The 19,460-nt window shown below is 41.0% G+C and overlaps 1 protein-coding gene across 1 annotated transcript in view; it reads left to right on the top strand.

Moving 5' to 3' along the window:
* LOC137274708 (lysosomal Pro-X carboxypeptidase-like) overlaps window positions 1-14,413 on the top strand; it is a 42,968-nt gene extending 28,555 nt beyond the window's left edge. The window contains exons 5-9 of the mRNA XM_067808058.1: window positions 453-610; window positions 1,780-1,952; window positions 2,510-2,671; window positions 7,523-7,707; window positions 14,104-14,413. Of these exons, the coding sequence (XP_067664159.1) occupies window positions 453-610; window positions 1,780-1,952; window positions 2,510-2,671; window positions 7,523-7,707; window positions 14,104-14,311 (886 nt within the window). The 3' untranslated portion in view covers window positions 14,312-14,413. The remainder of the gene's footprint in view (window positions 1-452; window positions 611-1,779; window positions 1,953-2,509; window positions 2,672-7,522; window positions 7,708-14,103) is intronic.
* The last annotated feature ends 5,047 nt before the right edge of the window (window positions 14,414-19,460 follow it).

A 19,460-nucleotide genomic window follows, 5' to 3' on the forward strand; every position in this document is an offset into this window, starting at 1 on the left:
AGACTGCATACTTTGTGTACTCCTCTGATAAGTGTAAATCGAGACAGCTCCCATGGCCTAAAGCTATGATTACACTTATCAGAGGAGTACACAAAGTATGCAGTCCCAAATATGCCCTGCGTTATATTTAAACACTTTCTAAATGGCATTGTGTAATCATCTCAGCTGACAGAAAACCAATGAAATTATGCCACGGCTAACAAAGCCAGATAGAGAGGGCCATAGGTATGAGGCTATATTGCGTGGAATTTCATTGTGCCACAAAGTCTACGTGCAGCAGGTACCAAACTTTGCAACCCATTATACAAATTCTCATTATGACAGCTTAACATGGGAAATGCCTTTTTCTGGGTTTGGAAAATGAAGCTAAAGCATTCATGACGAAATGGAGGAGCCCTTCGAAAAAATAGTCTCTGCGTCTCAGTTTTAGAGGCAATGTTATCTGTCCTCAGTGCACTGGCTGCTTCGGCTCCTGTCTGGGACTTTACTGGTCTAACTCCATGCTCAGCCGTGATGAACACAACCACACAGTCCTACTTGAGGGCCTCACCACAGTGTGTGGACAACATCCGCCAGTCTTGGTCAACCATCGATAAAATAGCTGCCACGGGTATGTGCAGATGTCAACCATTCATAAAATAGCTGCCACGGGTATGTGCAGATGTCAACCATTGATAAAATAGCTGCCACGGGTATGTGCAGCTGTCAACCATTGATAAAATAGCTGTCACAGGTATAGGCTGCTGTGCTCGCTCACTCACTCACTCACTCACTCACTCACTAATGCGTCTAATGAGGTGTATCATGTGAAGTCTGTGGATGGTCTTTACTGCAAGGATAAAGTGTAGTCATATGTCTAATGTGTTATATCTTGTGATGTTTGTTGATGTTCATGTCAAGGATTGGTCTGGGAACAAAACAGTTCAACCAAATCACGTAAATGCACCATGTTTCATGGCTCACCGAGAAGCTTGACTTTTCACAAGTAGTGGGACTACATGCTCTTGACCATGTGAGAAATGGTTGAATCAGTCAGTTGTGTACAGGTTTTTCGTGGGTTAAGGTCTGTCTTGAGTTTGGATGTCTGCTTTCACAGGAGTTTGGGTCTTACTTGAGTTAGGTGACATCATGTTTCGGTATATTAGCTTGTCCAGTTAGGATATAGATAGATTGTTAAATAGAATTAAATAGAAGTTACACTATAGCTAGCAGCACTTAGGACTGGGCTAGGGACTCAGATACACAAATGCAGGTAGGGTACTGCTGGAATCGAGTCCTATTTTAAGGAACTGAGTACCTGGAAAGGGATAGAACTCAGTAGTGACAAGGGCAGTTAAAGACTTGTCTTTTTGATTATTCAGTTACATTACACACATTTACATCACTTTAAGCTGGAGCTGATTATTAACAACTGTAATATGTCTGCTCATGAGCAGTGAGTACTGAAGTTAAAGTAACAGCAGGAACAAAAGGTTTTGATCCTTGTCAAGGCTGCAGTAGGGCTTGATACTGTGAATATTAGACCTGAGGTTGCAATAGAGCTAGTTAGTGTAGATAATAGGATTTAAGATATCATATTACTTACCCCATTAGCATTGTTGAAAAAGATTCGCCTTTACTTCCGCAAGTTGATTTTTTTTATTATTTCATCAGTTTAACTAAGGGAGTCATGTTCAGTTCCCAAATAGCTTTGATACTTTTTCAGTTTAGGTAGTTTAGTTTTCATTCCCACTGTGCAACAAGGATAATGTGTAGTCACATCGTATCTTGTATTGACAGTGGATGGGAGGAACTACATCTACAACATATTTCACCTGTGCTCCCCTTTGAAGACAACAGGAGATGTTGCTAAGTTCAAGGCATGGCTGAGTAGTGCATGGTTTGACCTGGCAATGGTGAACTACCCGTACCCAGCCAGCTTCCTGGAACCACTACCTGCCTGGCCAGTCAAGGTAACATATTCTCATGGCATCTGTGGAGGTTACGCATGTTTCAGGTTGTGTATCAGGTAGCAGGCTGTGTGTGCCTATGTTACGGACTGTGTGCCTATGTTACAGACTGTGTGCCTATGTTACAGACTGTGCTCATGTTGCAGTCTGTGTGCCCATGTTACAGGCTGAGGCCATGTTACAGGCTGTGAGGCCATGTTACAGGTTGTGTTCCCTTGTTTCAGGCTGTGTGTGGCCATATTACAGGTTGCGTGTGCCCATGTAACAGGTTCTGTGTGCCCATGTTGCATATTGTGTGCCCATGTAACAGGCTGTGTGCCCATGTTACAGGCTGAGGCCATGTTACAGGTTGTGTTCCCTTGTTACAGGCTGTGTGTGGCCATATTACAGGTTGCGTGTGCCCATGTTACAGGTTCTATGTGCCCATGTAACAGGCTGTGTGCCCAGGTTACAGGCTGTGAGGCCATGTTACAGGTTGAGTGCCCAGGTTACTGGCCGTGTGTGGCCATGTTACAGGTTGTGTGTGCCCATGTAACGGGTTGCATGTGCCTATGTTACAGGTTGCGTGTTCTCCACTGGGAAGTCCCCTTCAGGACAAGCTGCTGATGCAGGGGCTGTATAAGGCTGTGAACATATACTTCAACTACACCGGCCAGGCCAAGTGCCTCAACACATCCCAGGATGCCACAGCTAGTCTTGGGGATGCCGGGTGGGGTTATCAGGTAAGTATCATAGTGTCACATGATTCTCTCAGGTAAATGGTGCAGTGTCAGGTAAAGCCTTCATGTGGAATGGGTCACATCAGAAAAATCTAAAACCAGTATCCTTTGTGGTCCAGAGTACAGAGATGTACACATGTGCGGTGATGGTGAGAATATGTACACAGATGTGCTGTGACGGTGAGAATATGTACACAGATGTGCTGTAATGGTTAGAATGTGTACACAGATGTGCTGTGATGGTGAGAATATGTACACAGATGAGCTGTGATGGCTAGAATGTGTACACAGATGTGCTATGATGGTGAGAATGTGTACACACGTGCTGTGATGGTTAGAATGTGTACACAGATGTGCTATGATGGTAAGAATATGTACGCACACAGAGGTTTGAGTCTGTTTGGACTATAATATTTTTAAATTAATAATATAGACTTGAAATGAATATTTTTTTAAAATTCTACTGCTACACTCATTGCATAAAATACACAAGGGGTGTGACACTCTCAATCCTGGGAACCTGACTGAAAACCGGACAGCCAGACTATTTTAATGTGTGTTGAACATGTAGATCATTCTTTTACCTTTCAACTGATCATATTTAATTTGTCTGCCTGCTTTTCCTATTTGACCACTGACCCTTGCATTACCACTTCCCTCATTCTTTGAACAAATGCCTGGCTGCTCTTTGGTAAAAATCGTCAGTTTCTGTAAATCTTTTCGTATAATGTAAGCAATAACAAAGGCCCAGTTTTCAACACCGATATTTACGTTTGTATTTTTCTTGTCAGCTCCCAGTTGTCTTGAAATCATACATACAAAAACATCATCTGCATGACCACACTGAACGAATGTCATTAGCAAATTTTGTGACACACAATTCAATGATTTTGCCCCATTTCTTCCTGTTGTGTGCTGGAAATGAACTGAAATGGTTGTTACATTATATAATTAATAATAAAATCTAATACATTTGAAACACTTAACTAATTTATTCAACAATATATTTTTAACAATGTATGTGCTTTCAAAAATTGAATAAAATTAAGCAAAATGTATGTAATTTTTAAACTTATCCTATCTCACATTTTGTAGCTCTCTTCTTGTTCTTTGTGGAACATGCTTTAAGCTAAGTTGAAGCAAAAGGTTGTTGGCCTGTCACCACCCAACCTCTATCCCTACCCTGATATCAACACCTGTCAATCATCACTAAGCTGATGCAGCATGCACCACTGGTCACATGATGGCCTGTACTTACCATTCTCTTTCTTGTCTTCCATGAAGACGAAGACAATTGTCGCAGAAAATTAACAACCCATCACTGATGCAATGTTTCCGCCCTCTGTCGTTGACATTAGTTCATACACCTATTACTGTGGCAGGGTTTACAGTGCATCTTGATATGGTCGGCAGGGTTCGCTCTCAAAGTCATGGCAGTGCCGCGCTTCGTCCTACTATGGATGTCAATGTGCTGATTGTTACCTCATCTGCAGCCGGTCCCGACTTGTCATTGACTCCTGGGGTTCTGGCAGCTTACTTTGCAACACTTACTCCTCATATTTTGGCTTCTGGAGTATTTGCTTCACTCTTGATGAGCTCTACGGTTGCTTCTTGTCAGTTCAGTACTTCAACGATGGCTGCCCCAATGAGACCTATTATACCAGTTTCCTGGAATCTGGCGTCAGAGACTTTGACAACCCGTTCATTGGACTTTGATGCGGTTGTGCAAGCTGTTGCTTCAGCTTTGTATTTACTTAATACAGCTTTGACATATGAGCGGGTGAATTTTCCTCCATGGTCTTGCATTTCCCAGCTCCCAGCTGGATGCATCCTTTGACAACTTACTGAAAATCAAAGATGGATTCACGGCTCTACCCTCTAGCTGACAGCAGCACATGTGCATGCTTTCTCATTGCTGATCGTCTCTCCTCCGGTAGATGATGACATTGTTTTGTTGGGCTCCAAACAACAGGCGTATTCACCGTTTTTGTTGAAGATCGGAATTATAATTTTGGACGACACTGTCAGGAAGGGTATGGCCACTGTCAACATGATTTTGACAGCGGTTGGCACGGTTGTCACGCATGCGTCATCAGCAGGCTTACATTCAAGCGACAAAGGTTTTGATTCAACAATAATTCCAGTCCATCCTCAACCAGTTGGCTGACTTCTTTTCTTACATGACAGCTATACTCCACAGAGGGCTTCTCCATTTATCCCCCTTGGGGGATAGATACCGCACTGACCTGTTCCGACAGCCTTGGTCGGGTAGAACTATATTTAATGGAGCGATTTGGGATGTGGCTGATAGAGTTGGACAGGTTGCGCATCTTCAGGTATCGATTGGATTGATAAAGTATCAGTGCATGCAGGTCGACGATTCTTGTGACAACGGCGAAGTGCTCGGTATGTCGCACTTTCTCAGCTGGTCGCTCATCTTCTCTTGGTGGGACTATCCACTTGTGTCCCATCCCTTCTTGGATCCGGTCTGTCTCCTATTGCTCCATTTTCTCCCAGTGCTCCACTCACTGCAAAGTACTTTCACATTCTTGTCTTGGTCCTATGAGCAGATAACACTCCCAGCTTTTTGTTGCCAATGATGACGATCAGCGCCATCCCAGTAGGAGTGATTATGTCAAGATTCGTCAGCCAGTCGAGAGAGACAGCTTACAGAGGGTGATACAGAGACATGCCCAGAATTCTTTCAAAATGGCACTCTGTTTCTTTACTGGAGACTTTTGAATGCTTCAAGAGACTATGAAGTGATCAGAGAGGCTTGTGTTGTCCCAATGAAGTGGATAATTATCGCAACCTTCAATTGCCAGTGATGTTCGATGCCATTCCCAGTAATAGTGGTGACTGTTAAAGTTCATCAGTCAGCTGAGAGATAATTGGTTTTCTACATTTGTGTAAGCCCACACTTCAGAGGTGTTTGGAGCTATGACCGGTCGATCCACAGGCATCGATTTTCCTGCCATTTCATCAACTTTATGAATGTTGCAAATGTACAGGCTGATTGACTATCGCCAGTTCCTCCATTAGACGACAAGACAGTCTCAGACAGAGAAGTCTGCATTTAACCATTGTGGCCTCGACTTGTGTCTCCACTTCGGGATCAGTTGGCCTGGGGCCTGGATACTCTAGACATTCCGTGGGATGGTTTCAACGCTTACGCCTTTCTAACAGTGGCTCTCCTTCCATGCATACTTGGAAGACTGTGGCTTGTATCTATCAACTGTGTGCTCTTGATGTCTCTCGGGTACGCTTTGCAGGTCTCCACGTGTGAGAATCAGTAGCCAGGTCAAACAGATTGCATGTTTACGATTCCACCACTGTCCACCAAAACGGCTACTATTTAGGGATCAGAGGGACTTTCAAAATATTCACGGACACAGATCTCTCCACAAACAAAAATCTGCAAAGAACACAATTATTTGACCTGAAGTATATACGCTTTTGGGTTTCTGTTGACATGGTCACCATTACCTAATATTTCCACAAGATGACATCCTTGAATATCACCAAAAACACCATTTTCAGCGACTGTTTACTTGCCATTGTCATGGTTGTACGTATGCTGTGTGCATCACCCGGAAGCGAGCGTACGCTAAATAGCATTCGGAATCGTTTGGGTACAAAACCTTTTCGAGACAAAATGTTCAAAAGGTATGTGTGAATGTCTACTTTCGCGATTTTGTAAGCGGTGTTCTGATTGGTCAATCTCAAAGGTTACCTGACGCAACCTCCCATAAGGTTTTGTTAGACTCAGTAGTGGAGTGTAACGAAAAGTATTGAGGATAAGTTTACTTAGACTGGGCCCAGATGACACTGAAGATTTATCCTTATGCCCGGTTTGTGCCTTATGGATTTATCTAGATACTTTCCAGGGCCACTGAAGGTTATGCAAGAGACTCATTATTCCACTGTCCACTGCCTTCACTGCAGTGAATGACTGTGGCATTTGGATGAGGTCTGTGATCCTGTGAGCATACCAGTTTGCGAACTGCCTCACCATTATGGCGCTTCACAGGAACTGCTCTCTCCAAAGCTTTGGGAGGGACATTTTTTTAGATTGGACTCAGTGTTTGCATCCTATGGGACAGATGTGTAACGCCTCCCATCAGTTCGGTCTTCTGGTCAAGTCAAGTCCTTCAAGTCATGTCAAGTCCTTCAAGTCGGCTTTGCTTTGTACTTCATAGAAGATATGGAGCATACTGTACATGATTTTTAATGATTGACAGGTGTCAGTATTGGGGTGGAAAAAATAATAATAAATGGCCTTTCAGTGTTGAAGCATTAGAAGACCCCAGGAACCAGACTGAACCATTTTCTGTTTCCAAGTCACTAAAACATCTGTGGAAATTGTCTCTCTTTACCCAAGAGTGGCCAGACATATGTTCCAAGAACGAGGGAAGTGCTAATGCAAGGGTCAGTGGTCAAATAGGAAAAGCAGGTAGACAAGTTGAATGCAATGAGAAGAACGGAAAAAAGAATGACGTCAATTAAATATTGTCCAAACCGAGACTCAAATCACTGTGTGCATACAGACATGCTTTGATGGTGAGAATGTGAACACGTGTGGTGATGTGAGAATGTGTCCAGTATTTGTGACCAGTATTTGTTGTGTTCCAGGCATGTACAGAGATGGTGATGCCAAGCTGTGTTGACAGTTCCCAGATTTTTTAACAGTATTTGTTGTGTTCCAGGCATGTACAGAGATGGTGATGCCAAGTTGTGTTGACAGTTCCCCCATGTTTGACCAGTATTTGTTGTGTTCCAGGCATGTACAGAGATGGTGATGCCAAGCTGTGTTGACAGTTCCCCCATGTTTGACCAGTATTTGTTGTGTTCCAGGCATGTACAGAGATGGTGATGCCAAGCTGTGTTGACAGTTCCTCCATGTTTGAACCGACCACATGGAATTTTACCAGCTACAGTGACAGCTGCTACTCCTCCTACAAGATGAGACCACGGCAGCACTGGGTGACCACACAATACAGTGGCAAGAACATTGGAGATACAAGCAACATCATCTTCAGGTTTGTCTATGTTGCTTGTATTAAGTACATGTTGATGGAGCAGTGTCAGATCTTACACTGTATAAAGGTGTATCATTCTGTTTACCACAATATCTTTGGATTCAGACAAAACAGGTATTCAGATCCACAGGTCCTCGTGTCTTTGTGAGGATTAAAGATTAAAAAAGCCTCTGTAGCCAGGGTATTAAGAATTGAAATCTTTACGTACATTTGATAAGTTATTAAGAAAAGTAGAAAGTCAAGTTGGGGAGGGTCATTGTCCTTAGAAAGTGCAATGACCAGAGTAACTAAATTCTTATTGATTCACCTCCGATGGGGAATAACAATTTCTGAGAATTGTCATGCTTGATCAAATCTTGTGACGCCACATAATTATCGGATGACTTCACACAATGAGGTGGATTAACATTCATGATGTAGATGGTTAGACTGTCAACAGAAGGACACGCATAAGATCTGAAATGGTTTCATTAATTATATTCTGGCGTCTATATCTACTAGTCTAAAATATTAGCTAGATATGTCAATGTTTGCTTGATGGATGGATGGTTTCAGGTTAATTAAAGAAATCAATTCATATTTGGAAAAATTTACATGGATCTCAAGAAGTATCAAAAGGGACGAATGAAAATAACTTGTTATTCAGATGGGGTATGAGTCATTCTTGTATGACGTAGAACATTATTTCAGGGGAAGGATCCAAAATTGTTATGAGTTCTATTTTGTTAGGTGTACAGTGAGTTGTGTGCAATTCTGGGCCCCACATTGATGTGAGAGGTTCTCTCTGTGTATTGAGAGAATGGCTTAGATGAACTTATAGTATCAGAAGTTGTACAAGAAACCATAAGTTCTTCCATGACGTTTGTTAACGAACTAGGTACTATTTGAAGACCTTTGTGTCAGAATTAATTCCAGAAATTAACAGGACTTGAACGCCATACTGGACTTATCTTTGAGTATTCATCTTAGCAACATTATCCAAGAACAAGAGTGGAAAGACAGATTGCCTAGGGAGAAGGGTATAACACCCGGACACCCTCATTTAGATATACCCCTGATATACACCCTGATAATTGCTAACAGTATTGAATTTCAAAAATAGCATATTAATGAAAACTAATATCAAGTTTTCATGTAACCGCTCATGATAACTCTGAAACATTGCTGAATCAGTTGTGATATTTTCGAAAACACACACAAATGCTGAAGTGCACTTTCTGCGATATTGCATGGTGCTTACAAAGTCACGTTTCATGAAGGCCGGTATAAAGAAACCAATTACATCACATATTTTTCATATTCAGCTGCCACAAATGCATCACTGAATTCCCTATACATTTTAGAATCAGATTACATCTGGTCTTTGTCACCAATACCAACTGTCTAGATATGACGAAACTAAAGATATTTGGTGTGAAAACGAATGCTGCACTCGAAAGACCAATTATACACATGTACAATTTTTCGACATCCAGCCGTCTAATCACTGCTTATTATGACTCAATCCATTTAGAATATGCAGGGAAAGAGTACTTTAGCAACAAATATCAAAATGAAAGGAAATACCAAGCAATGATTTGATAATTCATAAATAGTTTCCGTGCAGTGTGATGCCATGACTGACAACAGTAATTATCAGTGTTCCTGGCTTCCACTCTTATTTACAATGAAAACAATAAAAACCTACAACAATATACAAATGGTCAGAATCATTCTGATTACTTACATTGCATATTTAATAACAAACCCTGATCCCTGAATCAAGGGAAGAGTCCTCACAAAATCGTGTGTATCATCGTCAGCAAGCTGCCATTTTGTAAGAACCTGGTCATCGGTACTGACGTCATAGATCAACCTTTGTTGTACATATTAGGTGATTTCTTTGCGGTGAAAGGTCAGTTGAACAAGAGTATGTACATTTCTGAATAAAATTGTTATTTAAAACTTATCCTACTCGTGCTTATTTGCTTGTCTCCCTCTTCTATTGGAGGTTCCAGTGGAAACTTGAAATCCCTTGAAGTTCCCTTCTTCAAAAGGGGACGTAAAATCATACCCACCCATGAGTACCCTCCCTTTCCTCCATACTTTGGCACTAATATTCTTACATGATCAGCCATATTTGTTACTCTCTCCATAATGTTTGTAGCCCAAACTTAAGGATTTGAAGGGAAGGCTTTTGAGCACCTTTTAACTGTTGTACTGCACCAAACTGGTGAATGCCTGAGACGTTCTCCGTGACAATAGTAGTTTGCAAACACCATATCTGATTCCCAAAACAGCCCTCCATTATTGTTGCAAGTGTAATTTATGTGCAAATCAAGCGTAGATGCTAAAACTCTAACTTTGTGTAGACTGGAGACTCATGGAGGCTTGAGTCCTGCTGCTTTATATGCAAGTAAATTTACGGTTCTCATCCAGACTGTCTTTGTAGACAGTGAAATAAATGGACGCTTAAATTTCCACCTCCTTGTTTGTGTCTGTTTTAAATAAAAAAAATCTTCAGTGCTGTAACTGGACACAGAGATAAATCCTGTGTATCGCGTGATCCGATCAAAGTAGTAGATCAACCTGGGATGTGAAATTGTCTCTGAGATTGTCCAGCAGTGAAATCCCAATGAAATCCCAGGTGTACCATGTCAGGATTTGTAGAGTTGAACCAGGTATACGTGAAATCCAATATGTGAATTTCTGACATCCAAGCTGCCGTGGCTATGGCAGGTAAAAATATTGTCTCTTGTGTCAAAAAATCAAAGGATATCCAATCTAATGGTTTGTATTCCTCACTAGGGAGGTGTTGTAGAACAACATTGATATCCCAAGCCAGGGCTTTGAATTACTGTTGTGGATCCTCCAATTTGAATGAGCGCAGTAATGCAAACAATTCAGGTACTTTGGTCAGTTTGGTAACTTATTTCATAGATATAACTGTACTGAGTGCCACTTGATAGGTGGACCTTAGGTCAAACCTTTTAATTGCCTTGTTTGTCATAGATGACATAAGTAATCTGCTATTTGTTGATGAGAAACTTTCAATGCAATAAATCCTCTGCCCTTTGCATAACATTCTAATCATTTCCATTGTCATCATAAAAATTGTGCGTAGATCTCTGCAGTGCAAAAATAACTGCTTTTGCTTCTCTTGCAGAATATCCTCATTTTTCCAAACACGTTTTGATACAATGCTTACAAGAAACTGGAATATTCCTGGGTTCTTGATTTGAAATGCTTCTCTGTGCAGCGTCCGTTCTGTTGGAGATGGTTGTTTCAGCCGAGAGAGAGCATCTGTGAGAATGTTCTTTGCTCCTGGAATATGACTTGTTTTTATGTAAATGTTCATCTTGTCAACTATGTTGAAAGCAGATTTAACATTCTTGTTGATCCTTGTTTGTTTATGTAATAAGCCAGTGTGCAGTTGTCCGTGTGGACAGTGAGTATTCTGTTTCTTGATGCTTCTGACGTTTTAATGCATGGATTACTGCCTTCATTTCCAACTGATTTATGTGCAATCAACAATCTTTGTTGTCAAAGTGAGCGCCCCGTTCTTGAAGGGACATGTCCACATACAGGTGAGTGTTGCAGACCAGCTCTCATAAATAAGACTTTTGTGCAGACCTTTGATTCGTAAGTCCACCTGAGGAGATATGGTTTAAGATTCTCCAGTAACTGTATCGGGTTAATGTAGACTCACACACTGTTGAAACGGCTGTAAATCTTACCTCCCCATGTGTGTCATGTCCTGGGCTGAGGTTAGTCCTAGAAGGCATTGCCAATTGAGTTTCAATGGAGGGAATAACACTTGAGATATTCCGGCTTGAATCTTGCTCAACCGGTCATTCATCACTGTTGGCTTTGATATCCGGGTAAACAACCAAGGGGCCAACAAAATTCTGAATGGTAGGATGTTCCATTGAAACTGGCAACCTTTAATTAAGAAGCTTAGGTATTTCCTTGACTGTGGATGTATAAGAGCATGCAGATACGCGTTCTGCACATCTATGCTGGCTATGTAATCGTGAGGGTGAATGAGGTGACGGAGTTGTGGAAGGTGAATTCTTATAAATGTTGAATCTTGATATGCTGTGAAAATGCATCACTCTTCATCTTTAGATCAGCAAGACTGTATGTTATGAGCGAGCTGTCATCCCAGCAAAGACTATTTATAGCTGGCTGGTGATCGTGACAGACACTGTCATCTGTTGCTGTAAACTTCCTGAAAAACAACGTTGAATCTGTTTTTAGGAAACCTCTATGCGTCATGAAGACACAGGAATGATGCAGTAGATTGCTGTCTGGGCTGTAAATGAAGTCTTTCTAACGTTGTAAGGGTTGTTTACATTTGTAGACGACTTCCTGACAAGAGAACAATATGGCCGCATTCTGCAAAGGGTGCAATCTCTTGAGGAGTCTGATTCCAGATGTGACATCACAGGTGATGCCATCAAATGATTATCGTGAAATCTTGTTCAGTCGTTGATTCCCTCATTAAGATTCAGGCTTGACCATAACTTTGGGGTTTGGCTTGTCCCGGAGATACACAAGTGAGCACATGTATAGACCACTGAGTACAACCTTCTGCTGCTTAATACTGATGTAGGTAGACACTCCTCCTGGTAGTTGTGGTGTTGTTCTTCAACTGAAGATAATATCTTACTCATATGTTGTGAATTAATTTGTGCACTTTCTTCACATAAGTATAAGCTGACTGTAAAAACAGTTCCATCAATACAGTGCACAACGGCCATGATACATAACTCTTTAAGGAGTAATTCCTGCTGATGTGGGTGCCAGATGCTTGGAGGATTGTTGATCCTTCTATGAAGTAAATAGAATAGATAAAACTGGAATCTTCTAAATGATGAACGTTGGTATGCTCCTTTCGCATTCGCCAGTCTAGAAGAACAATTTGCATTCCCCTAATGTATTTGTGCAAATAAAAATAAGTAAAATTCTTCAGATGCTAAAATGACAAAGATCACAGCAGACATCAGAACGTAGTGTAAAATGGACATAATCAGTGAGGATCAGACACTGACAACAGGCATCTACAACTCTAAATGTAACAAAGTATGAACCATGATAACAACTTGCAAACACATAAAAATACATAATTTATACACAATATTTTTATATCATGCAAGTAAAAATACAGATCCAAGAAAAGTGCCATATAGGGACCTCAAGTCATTCACGCAACCTTCCTGTTGGGCAAAGGAGAGAGTGACAATTATGGCTGGTCATATGACCAATATTGGTGCCAAAGTATGGAGGAAAGGGAGGGTACTTGTGGGTGAGTATGATTTTACGTCCCCTTTTGAAGAAAGGAACTTCAAGGGATTTCAAGTTTGAATAGAAAAGGAGCAACAAGCAAATAAACATGAGCCAGGATAATAAATAAAAACAAACACAATCGCCCTGTCCTTCTAATTACACTTTCACTGTTATGATGTATATTTTACTTATCATTCAGATAATTTTTCATGAAGCTAATTTTATTATCTATATTTACCCTTTACACAAGTGTTAGAAGATCACACATAGCCATTACTGCAACATGTGCTTTACTTTGATGTACAATTTTCAATACGCTGCGACTACTATTGCACTTTCATATGAACAGGTTAACAGCAGCGATTTAATTCAACCATGGATGTGAAACTGATAATATCAATTAAAATGATTTATCTATATTTTATGAAATTTACATGCACACATTTGAAGGAATGTTATTTTTGAATTGTTTGAAGCACCTGAACAAATCTCTTTGTAGCATTGCTAGATTTTTCTTACATGAAAAACAGATTTAGAGTTCTCTGTTCCCTCGATTTGCATTTGCACAAGATTGGTAATTACCTTACATCATACATAAGTCAGTGTTATTTGAGATCGAGCATTACTACCACAGAGTACCGAATGAGTAGCCACTGGCTGCGGAGTACACTGAAGTGTGCGCGCGCGTGTGTGTGTGTGTGTGTGTGTGCGTGTGCGTGTGCGTGGGCACTCCGCATCACAACCAGCCTTATACATACAGTCACTGATTGATGAGCATTCCAGCGAAGTATGGAGCTTTGTGACTTCCTCGTCTTTACACACCAAAGGGAAGCAACTCAAAAATGCTACCTTAAAGGCGTGCTGAAACACTATTATCGTCATACAAAATCTTACCCATAATGACTAGTCTAGTGCTCAGAACTCTAAACATTAACCATCACTTAATCAATAATAATAGAAATTACTGAAAAAAACGCTCTTGTAACAACATTGAAAATAATAGAAGAGCAATCAGACAGCGACATGAGGTAAGAAATATATATATATATGTCAATAGGTGATTTCCACAGGTGTGTGAGTATTGAATATCTTAATGATGATCTGTTCATACCATGCTCGTGTTTTCAGCAATGGTCTTTTGGACCCATGGTCTGCTGGCGGTGTCCTCAACTCTCTGTCAGACAGCCTGGTAGCCATCCAGATCCCAGATGGAGCACACCATCTTGATCTTCGTGCTGCTGACAAGGATGACACAGATTACGTGAAGGCAGCTCGCACACAAGAAAAGAACATCATCCGATTCTGGCTCAACAGTCAGAAGCCGTTAAAAGGTTAATGTGGAGTGTTTTGTCTAAATATTGCCCATATACTATTATTTCCCAAAGATGAAAACAACATTCACTCAGTTGGTCACTCAGCAGTCCAGTGGGTCCTTTAGCCCTCTCACTGTCTGCACCACAGAACCTGCTGCTGGGTCCTCAGATATACAGGTGGCACTGCAAGATGAGGGACAATCTCCTGGATGAAGTGCTAACTGTATTGTCTCTCCACACTCATTCCCCAGTCACATAACATCCTGCTTCACAGTCACATGTTGCTGGTACATTAAAACACGGTCACACGTTGCTGGTACATTAGAACAGGTCACACATTGCTGGTACATTAGAACACACATGTTGTTGGTTCATCAGAACAGTCATACACTGAAGGTACATCAAAATACAGTCACACATTGCTGGTACATCAGAATACAGTCACAACTGCTGGAGTAGTATAGGGAATGGGGGTTCTAACTCGCAGAGCAAAGTCGCCTGCAAATTTGCAGGGAAATCCAGGGTACACCCACATCTAGTTCTAATTATACAACTACATTTCATCTGCAAAAAACATACACATATACCTCTGATATGAATTTTTATAACCCAGCAAAAGTAGTATATGGAATAACCAAAATGCTAGGAGCTAAAGTACTTTATGGTTCCTTCTCTAAATAAGAGAGAAATTTTTTATGATTAGTAGAACGGGAGGCTTTACCTCACATCCCGGTAACCCGCCACACTGGGGTTTTCACACCACTGGGTGTACCTCCAATTAAAAATATAAAAAGTACAGGGTATGAAATGCCCAGAACCAAACTATCTTGGGAAGCTTATGCTGAGATCAGTTCAGGTAATTTATCCATTCGGGAAGTGAAAAGATATCACACATCACAAGCTCGATATATGAAAATCCGAGGAGCCTCAGATGATGGTGGCTTCCTCTCACTACCCCCTACACGGGCCGCTTCTGAAGTAGAAAAAACTGGAAGTTCCTCACATGTGTTTCTCTCTGACCGAGAGAAACAAATCCTGGAACGATCAGGGTACATCTTCTACGAACAATACCCAATGCCAAAACAATTTCTAGAACTCTATTTGTGCATCTTCCTTGAGTATGTTGAAAACGGAGATGTAATTGATTTCATTCACCTCTACCAACCAAGACAATTTCACACAGTTAATGGAAAACTGCAAGTTATACTCTCAAACTGCTCGGAGCCTGAGAATAAATGCTTCACTCTTAACCAAGGCCACCCACTCATCTTTGATGGAGACAACTCAACATGCAAGTGTGGTGCAACTGACCATACCATTGAAAGCAAGCAATGTGTTTTATGGAAAAATAAAGACATAGACTACACACCTCAGGATCGTTCCAGAATGCCTAATAATACATGGGTTTATCCAAAATATAGAAAATTTATGTGATAGGGCCTGTGCTGGATGGGCCCTACGATATACAAAACTCATTAGCAATTTAGCAAAGAATTGCCCATGTAAAAATGATCAATGTATTTTCTGGCTACTATCAGGTGAATCAGAACCCACTCAAGGGTTTAATTTAAAAATTATACCTCACCAATTACCAAACTATGGCGGGCCAAAAGGGTTGGAAGTAGCAGCACCACCTTGAAGTAAACCTAGAAAAGCTGCCAGAGTCTACCTGTGCAGAAAATTTGCCATAGCCAAATGCGAAGTTAAGAATAGACTGTTGTTGCTTCTCAAGTCATCAAGTGGAGAAATGTTACCAGTCTACGGCTACAAGATACAAGAAACAGATCTCGGGTCCAAGTGAGGGTACCAGTGAAATCCCTTATCTAACTGGCGTGCTGGTTTGCTTGGGGGAATTAACTCAGCAAAGGGTCCGAAGTCACAAGAAGCTAATTACAATTTTATTTACAAGAGATGGAGTAACAAGGGTGGCCACAGAGAGTCAGTACAACCCTCTGGGCTGAGGGCTAGAGCTGACCTGTGTTGGGAGTCTAAACCCTACTGATGGACAAATGGAGTTGGAGACTATTTATCCACAATTTACAAAGATTCTGATTTGCTGACAGATACAAAATGAGTGTAATCTACAATAGCCAATGAAATACAGAATAAACAAAATGGTGTGTGTCCTACCATTACAACTTCAGTGACCAGACAGTGGGAGTACTTAATCTTTTAATCCTATTCTAAGTAGCATTAATCTTGTTGGCACATTTACTGGATGCTTGATTGCTTACTCTGGGCTGGATCTTTAACGACCCTTAACTGTTGTTTGCATAATGTCATTTTACTGTAGGTGATGGCATGTTTACCTCTTCAAAGCAGTTTATTAACCCGTCTAGACATAACCCTTGTCATAGTGAATGGTTTGTCTTACAGTGTTCTGATTACCTCAGGCTAGGATTCTAACTGTGAAATTGTGTGGTCATAAATTATGCCTTTTTCAATAGAATGTCTGTGAGATAAGCTTTACTACTTTTGAGAGGAGTCTTGTCAAAGCTATTACTGATACATGATGAAACTAATATTCTATATTCATATTTTCCTAACATTTGAATGCTAATATATTGCTTGTACTGGTTACAATTAATAATGAATTTTGGTATGAATTATCATTTCATAATCCCCTAGCGGCAAAAAATGGCAGCAGATTTATCTCCCATTTTTTCTGTCCAATCAGAACACATGTTACATTAACTTAGATTCAACTTGACAAATGCAAGCAATGTGGAGAATCAAAAATGACATGACTGAGTTCTGTCTAGAAGAAACATTTGAGTATCGCGCTCGGGAAGAGATTCTAGTTTTCACGATGCATCCGGAAATTACCGAGATCTTTCGAACAATCACTTTTGAAACAAGGTCGCTGATTGCACTACCAAATCTGATTGCCTACAATCATGAGTCTTGAACACTCGCACCATGCAAGGGTCGTATTAGAACAGAGGTTACGTAGGAAGATGTGACAAGTAACCACTGTGGGAAGAGAATGATATCAAATAGAAAAGACAACAGAGAAGTAGAGATGATGCTTCCAGATCTTTGGTGAGAAGACGTTCTGTGGAACAAATACAAGACTCACCCTCGATACTTTTTTTCTACATGGACTGGATGCAGACGAAAAACATACATCATTTGTAGTCCGAGGTACATGCAGGCGAAAATATACATCGTTCGTAGACCACACAAAAAATATACGTCATTTGTAGTCATGTGGTACATTTTAGTTCATGTGGTAGGGGTCCCTGGAAGGTATTTTATTCTTCACATCATCCTGTTTGTGTATTGGGTGCACGAACTGTGAATCATCTTGTTTGGTTGATGTGCAGTGCTTCCAGGTACATCAGAATACAGTCACACACTGCTGGTACATCAGGAGACAGTCACACATTACTGGTACATCAGATTACAGTCACACACTACTGGTACATCAGAATACAGTCACACACTGCTGGTACATCAGGAGACAGTCACACATTACTGGTACATCAGATTACAGTCACACACTACTGGTACATCAGAATACAGTCACACACTGCTGGCACATCAGAATACAGTCACACACTGCTGGTACATCAGGAGACAGTCACACACTGCTGGTACATCAGAACACAGTCACACACTGCTGGTACATCAGGAGACAGTCACACACTGCTGGTACATCAGGAGACAGTCACACACTGCTGGTACATCAGAATACAGTCATACACTACTGGTACATCAGATTACAGTCACACACTACTGGTACATCAGAACACAGTCACACACTACTGGTACATCAGAATACAGTCACACACTGCTGGTACATCAGAATACAGTCACACACTGCTGGTACATCAGGAGACAGTCACACACTGCTGGTACATCAGAATACAGTCACACATTACTGGTACATCAGAATACAGTCACACTACTGGTACATCAGAATACAGTCACACATTACTGGTACATCAGAATACAGTCACGCATTACTGGTACATCAGAATACAGTCACACATTACTGGTACATCATAATACAGTCACACATTACTGGTACATCAGAATACAGTCACACTACTGGTACATCAGAATACAGTCACACATTACTGGTACATCAGAATACAGTCACACATTACTGGTACATCAGAATACAGTCACACTACTGGTACATCAGAATACAGTCACACACTGCTGGTACATCAGAATACAGTCATACACTACTGGTACATCAGAATACAGTCACACACTGCTGGTACATCAGAATACAGTCACACACTGCTGGTACATCAGGAGACAGTCACACACTGCTGGTACATCAGGAGACAGTCACACACTGCTGGTACATCAGAATACAGTCATACACTACTGGTACATCAGATTACAGTCACACACTACTGGTACATCAGAACACAGTCACACACTACTGGTACATCAGAATACAGTCACACACTGCTGGTACATCAGAATACAGTCACACACTGCTGGTACATCAGGAGACAGTCACACACTGCTGGTACATCAGAATACAGTCACACATTACTGGTACATCAGAATACAGTCACACTACTGGTACATCAGAATACAGTCACACATTACTGGTACATCAGAATACAGTCACGCATTACTGGTACATCAGAATACAGTCACACATTACTGGTACATCATAATACAGTCACACATTACTGGTACATCAGAATACAGTCACACTACTGGTACATCAGAATACAGTCACACATTACTGGTACATCAGAATACAGTCACACATTACTGGTACATCAGAATACAGTCACACTACTGGTACATCAGAATACAGTCACACACTGCTGGTACATCAGAATACAGTCATACACTACTGGTACATCAGAATACAGTCACACACTGCTGGTACATCAGAATACAGTCACACACTACTGGTACATCAGAATACAGTCATACACTACTGGTACATCAGAATACAGTCACACATTACTGGTACATCAGAATACAGTCACACACTACTGGTACATCAGAACACAGTCACACACTACTGGTACATCAGAATACAGTCACACACTACTGGTACATCAGAACAAACGGTAACATTGTGCTGGGTTCTTATGTCTGTATAATCAAGTATTCTGTGAGTATACATTCTCCACTGTTGTCTGTGTCTGCACTCCGGTGATGCCAAACAGCAAGTACCTATTTCTAACCCAT

Source organism: Haliotis asinina, chromosome 2 (assembly GCF_037392515.1).
Source record: "Haliotis asinina isolate JCU_RB_2024 chromosome 2, JCU_Hal_asi_v2, whole genome shotgun sequence".
NCBI classification, from domain to species: Eukaryota; Metazoa; Mollusca; class Gastropoda; order Lepetellida; family Haliotidae; genus Haliotis; species Haliotis asinina.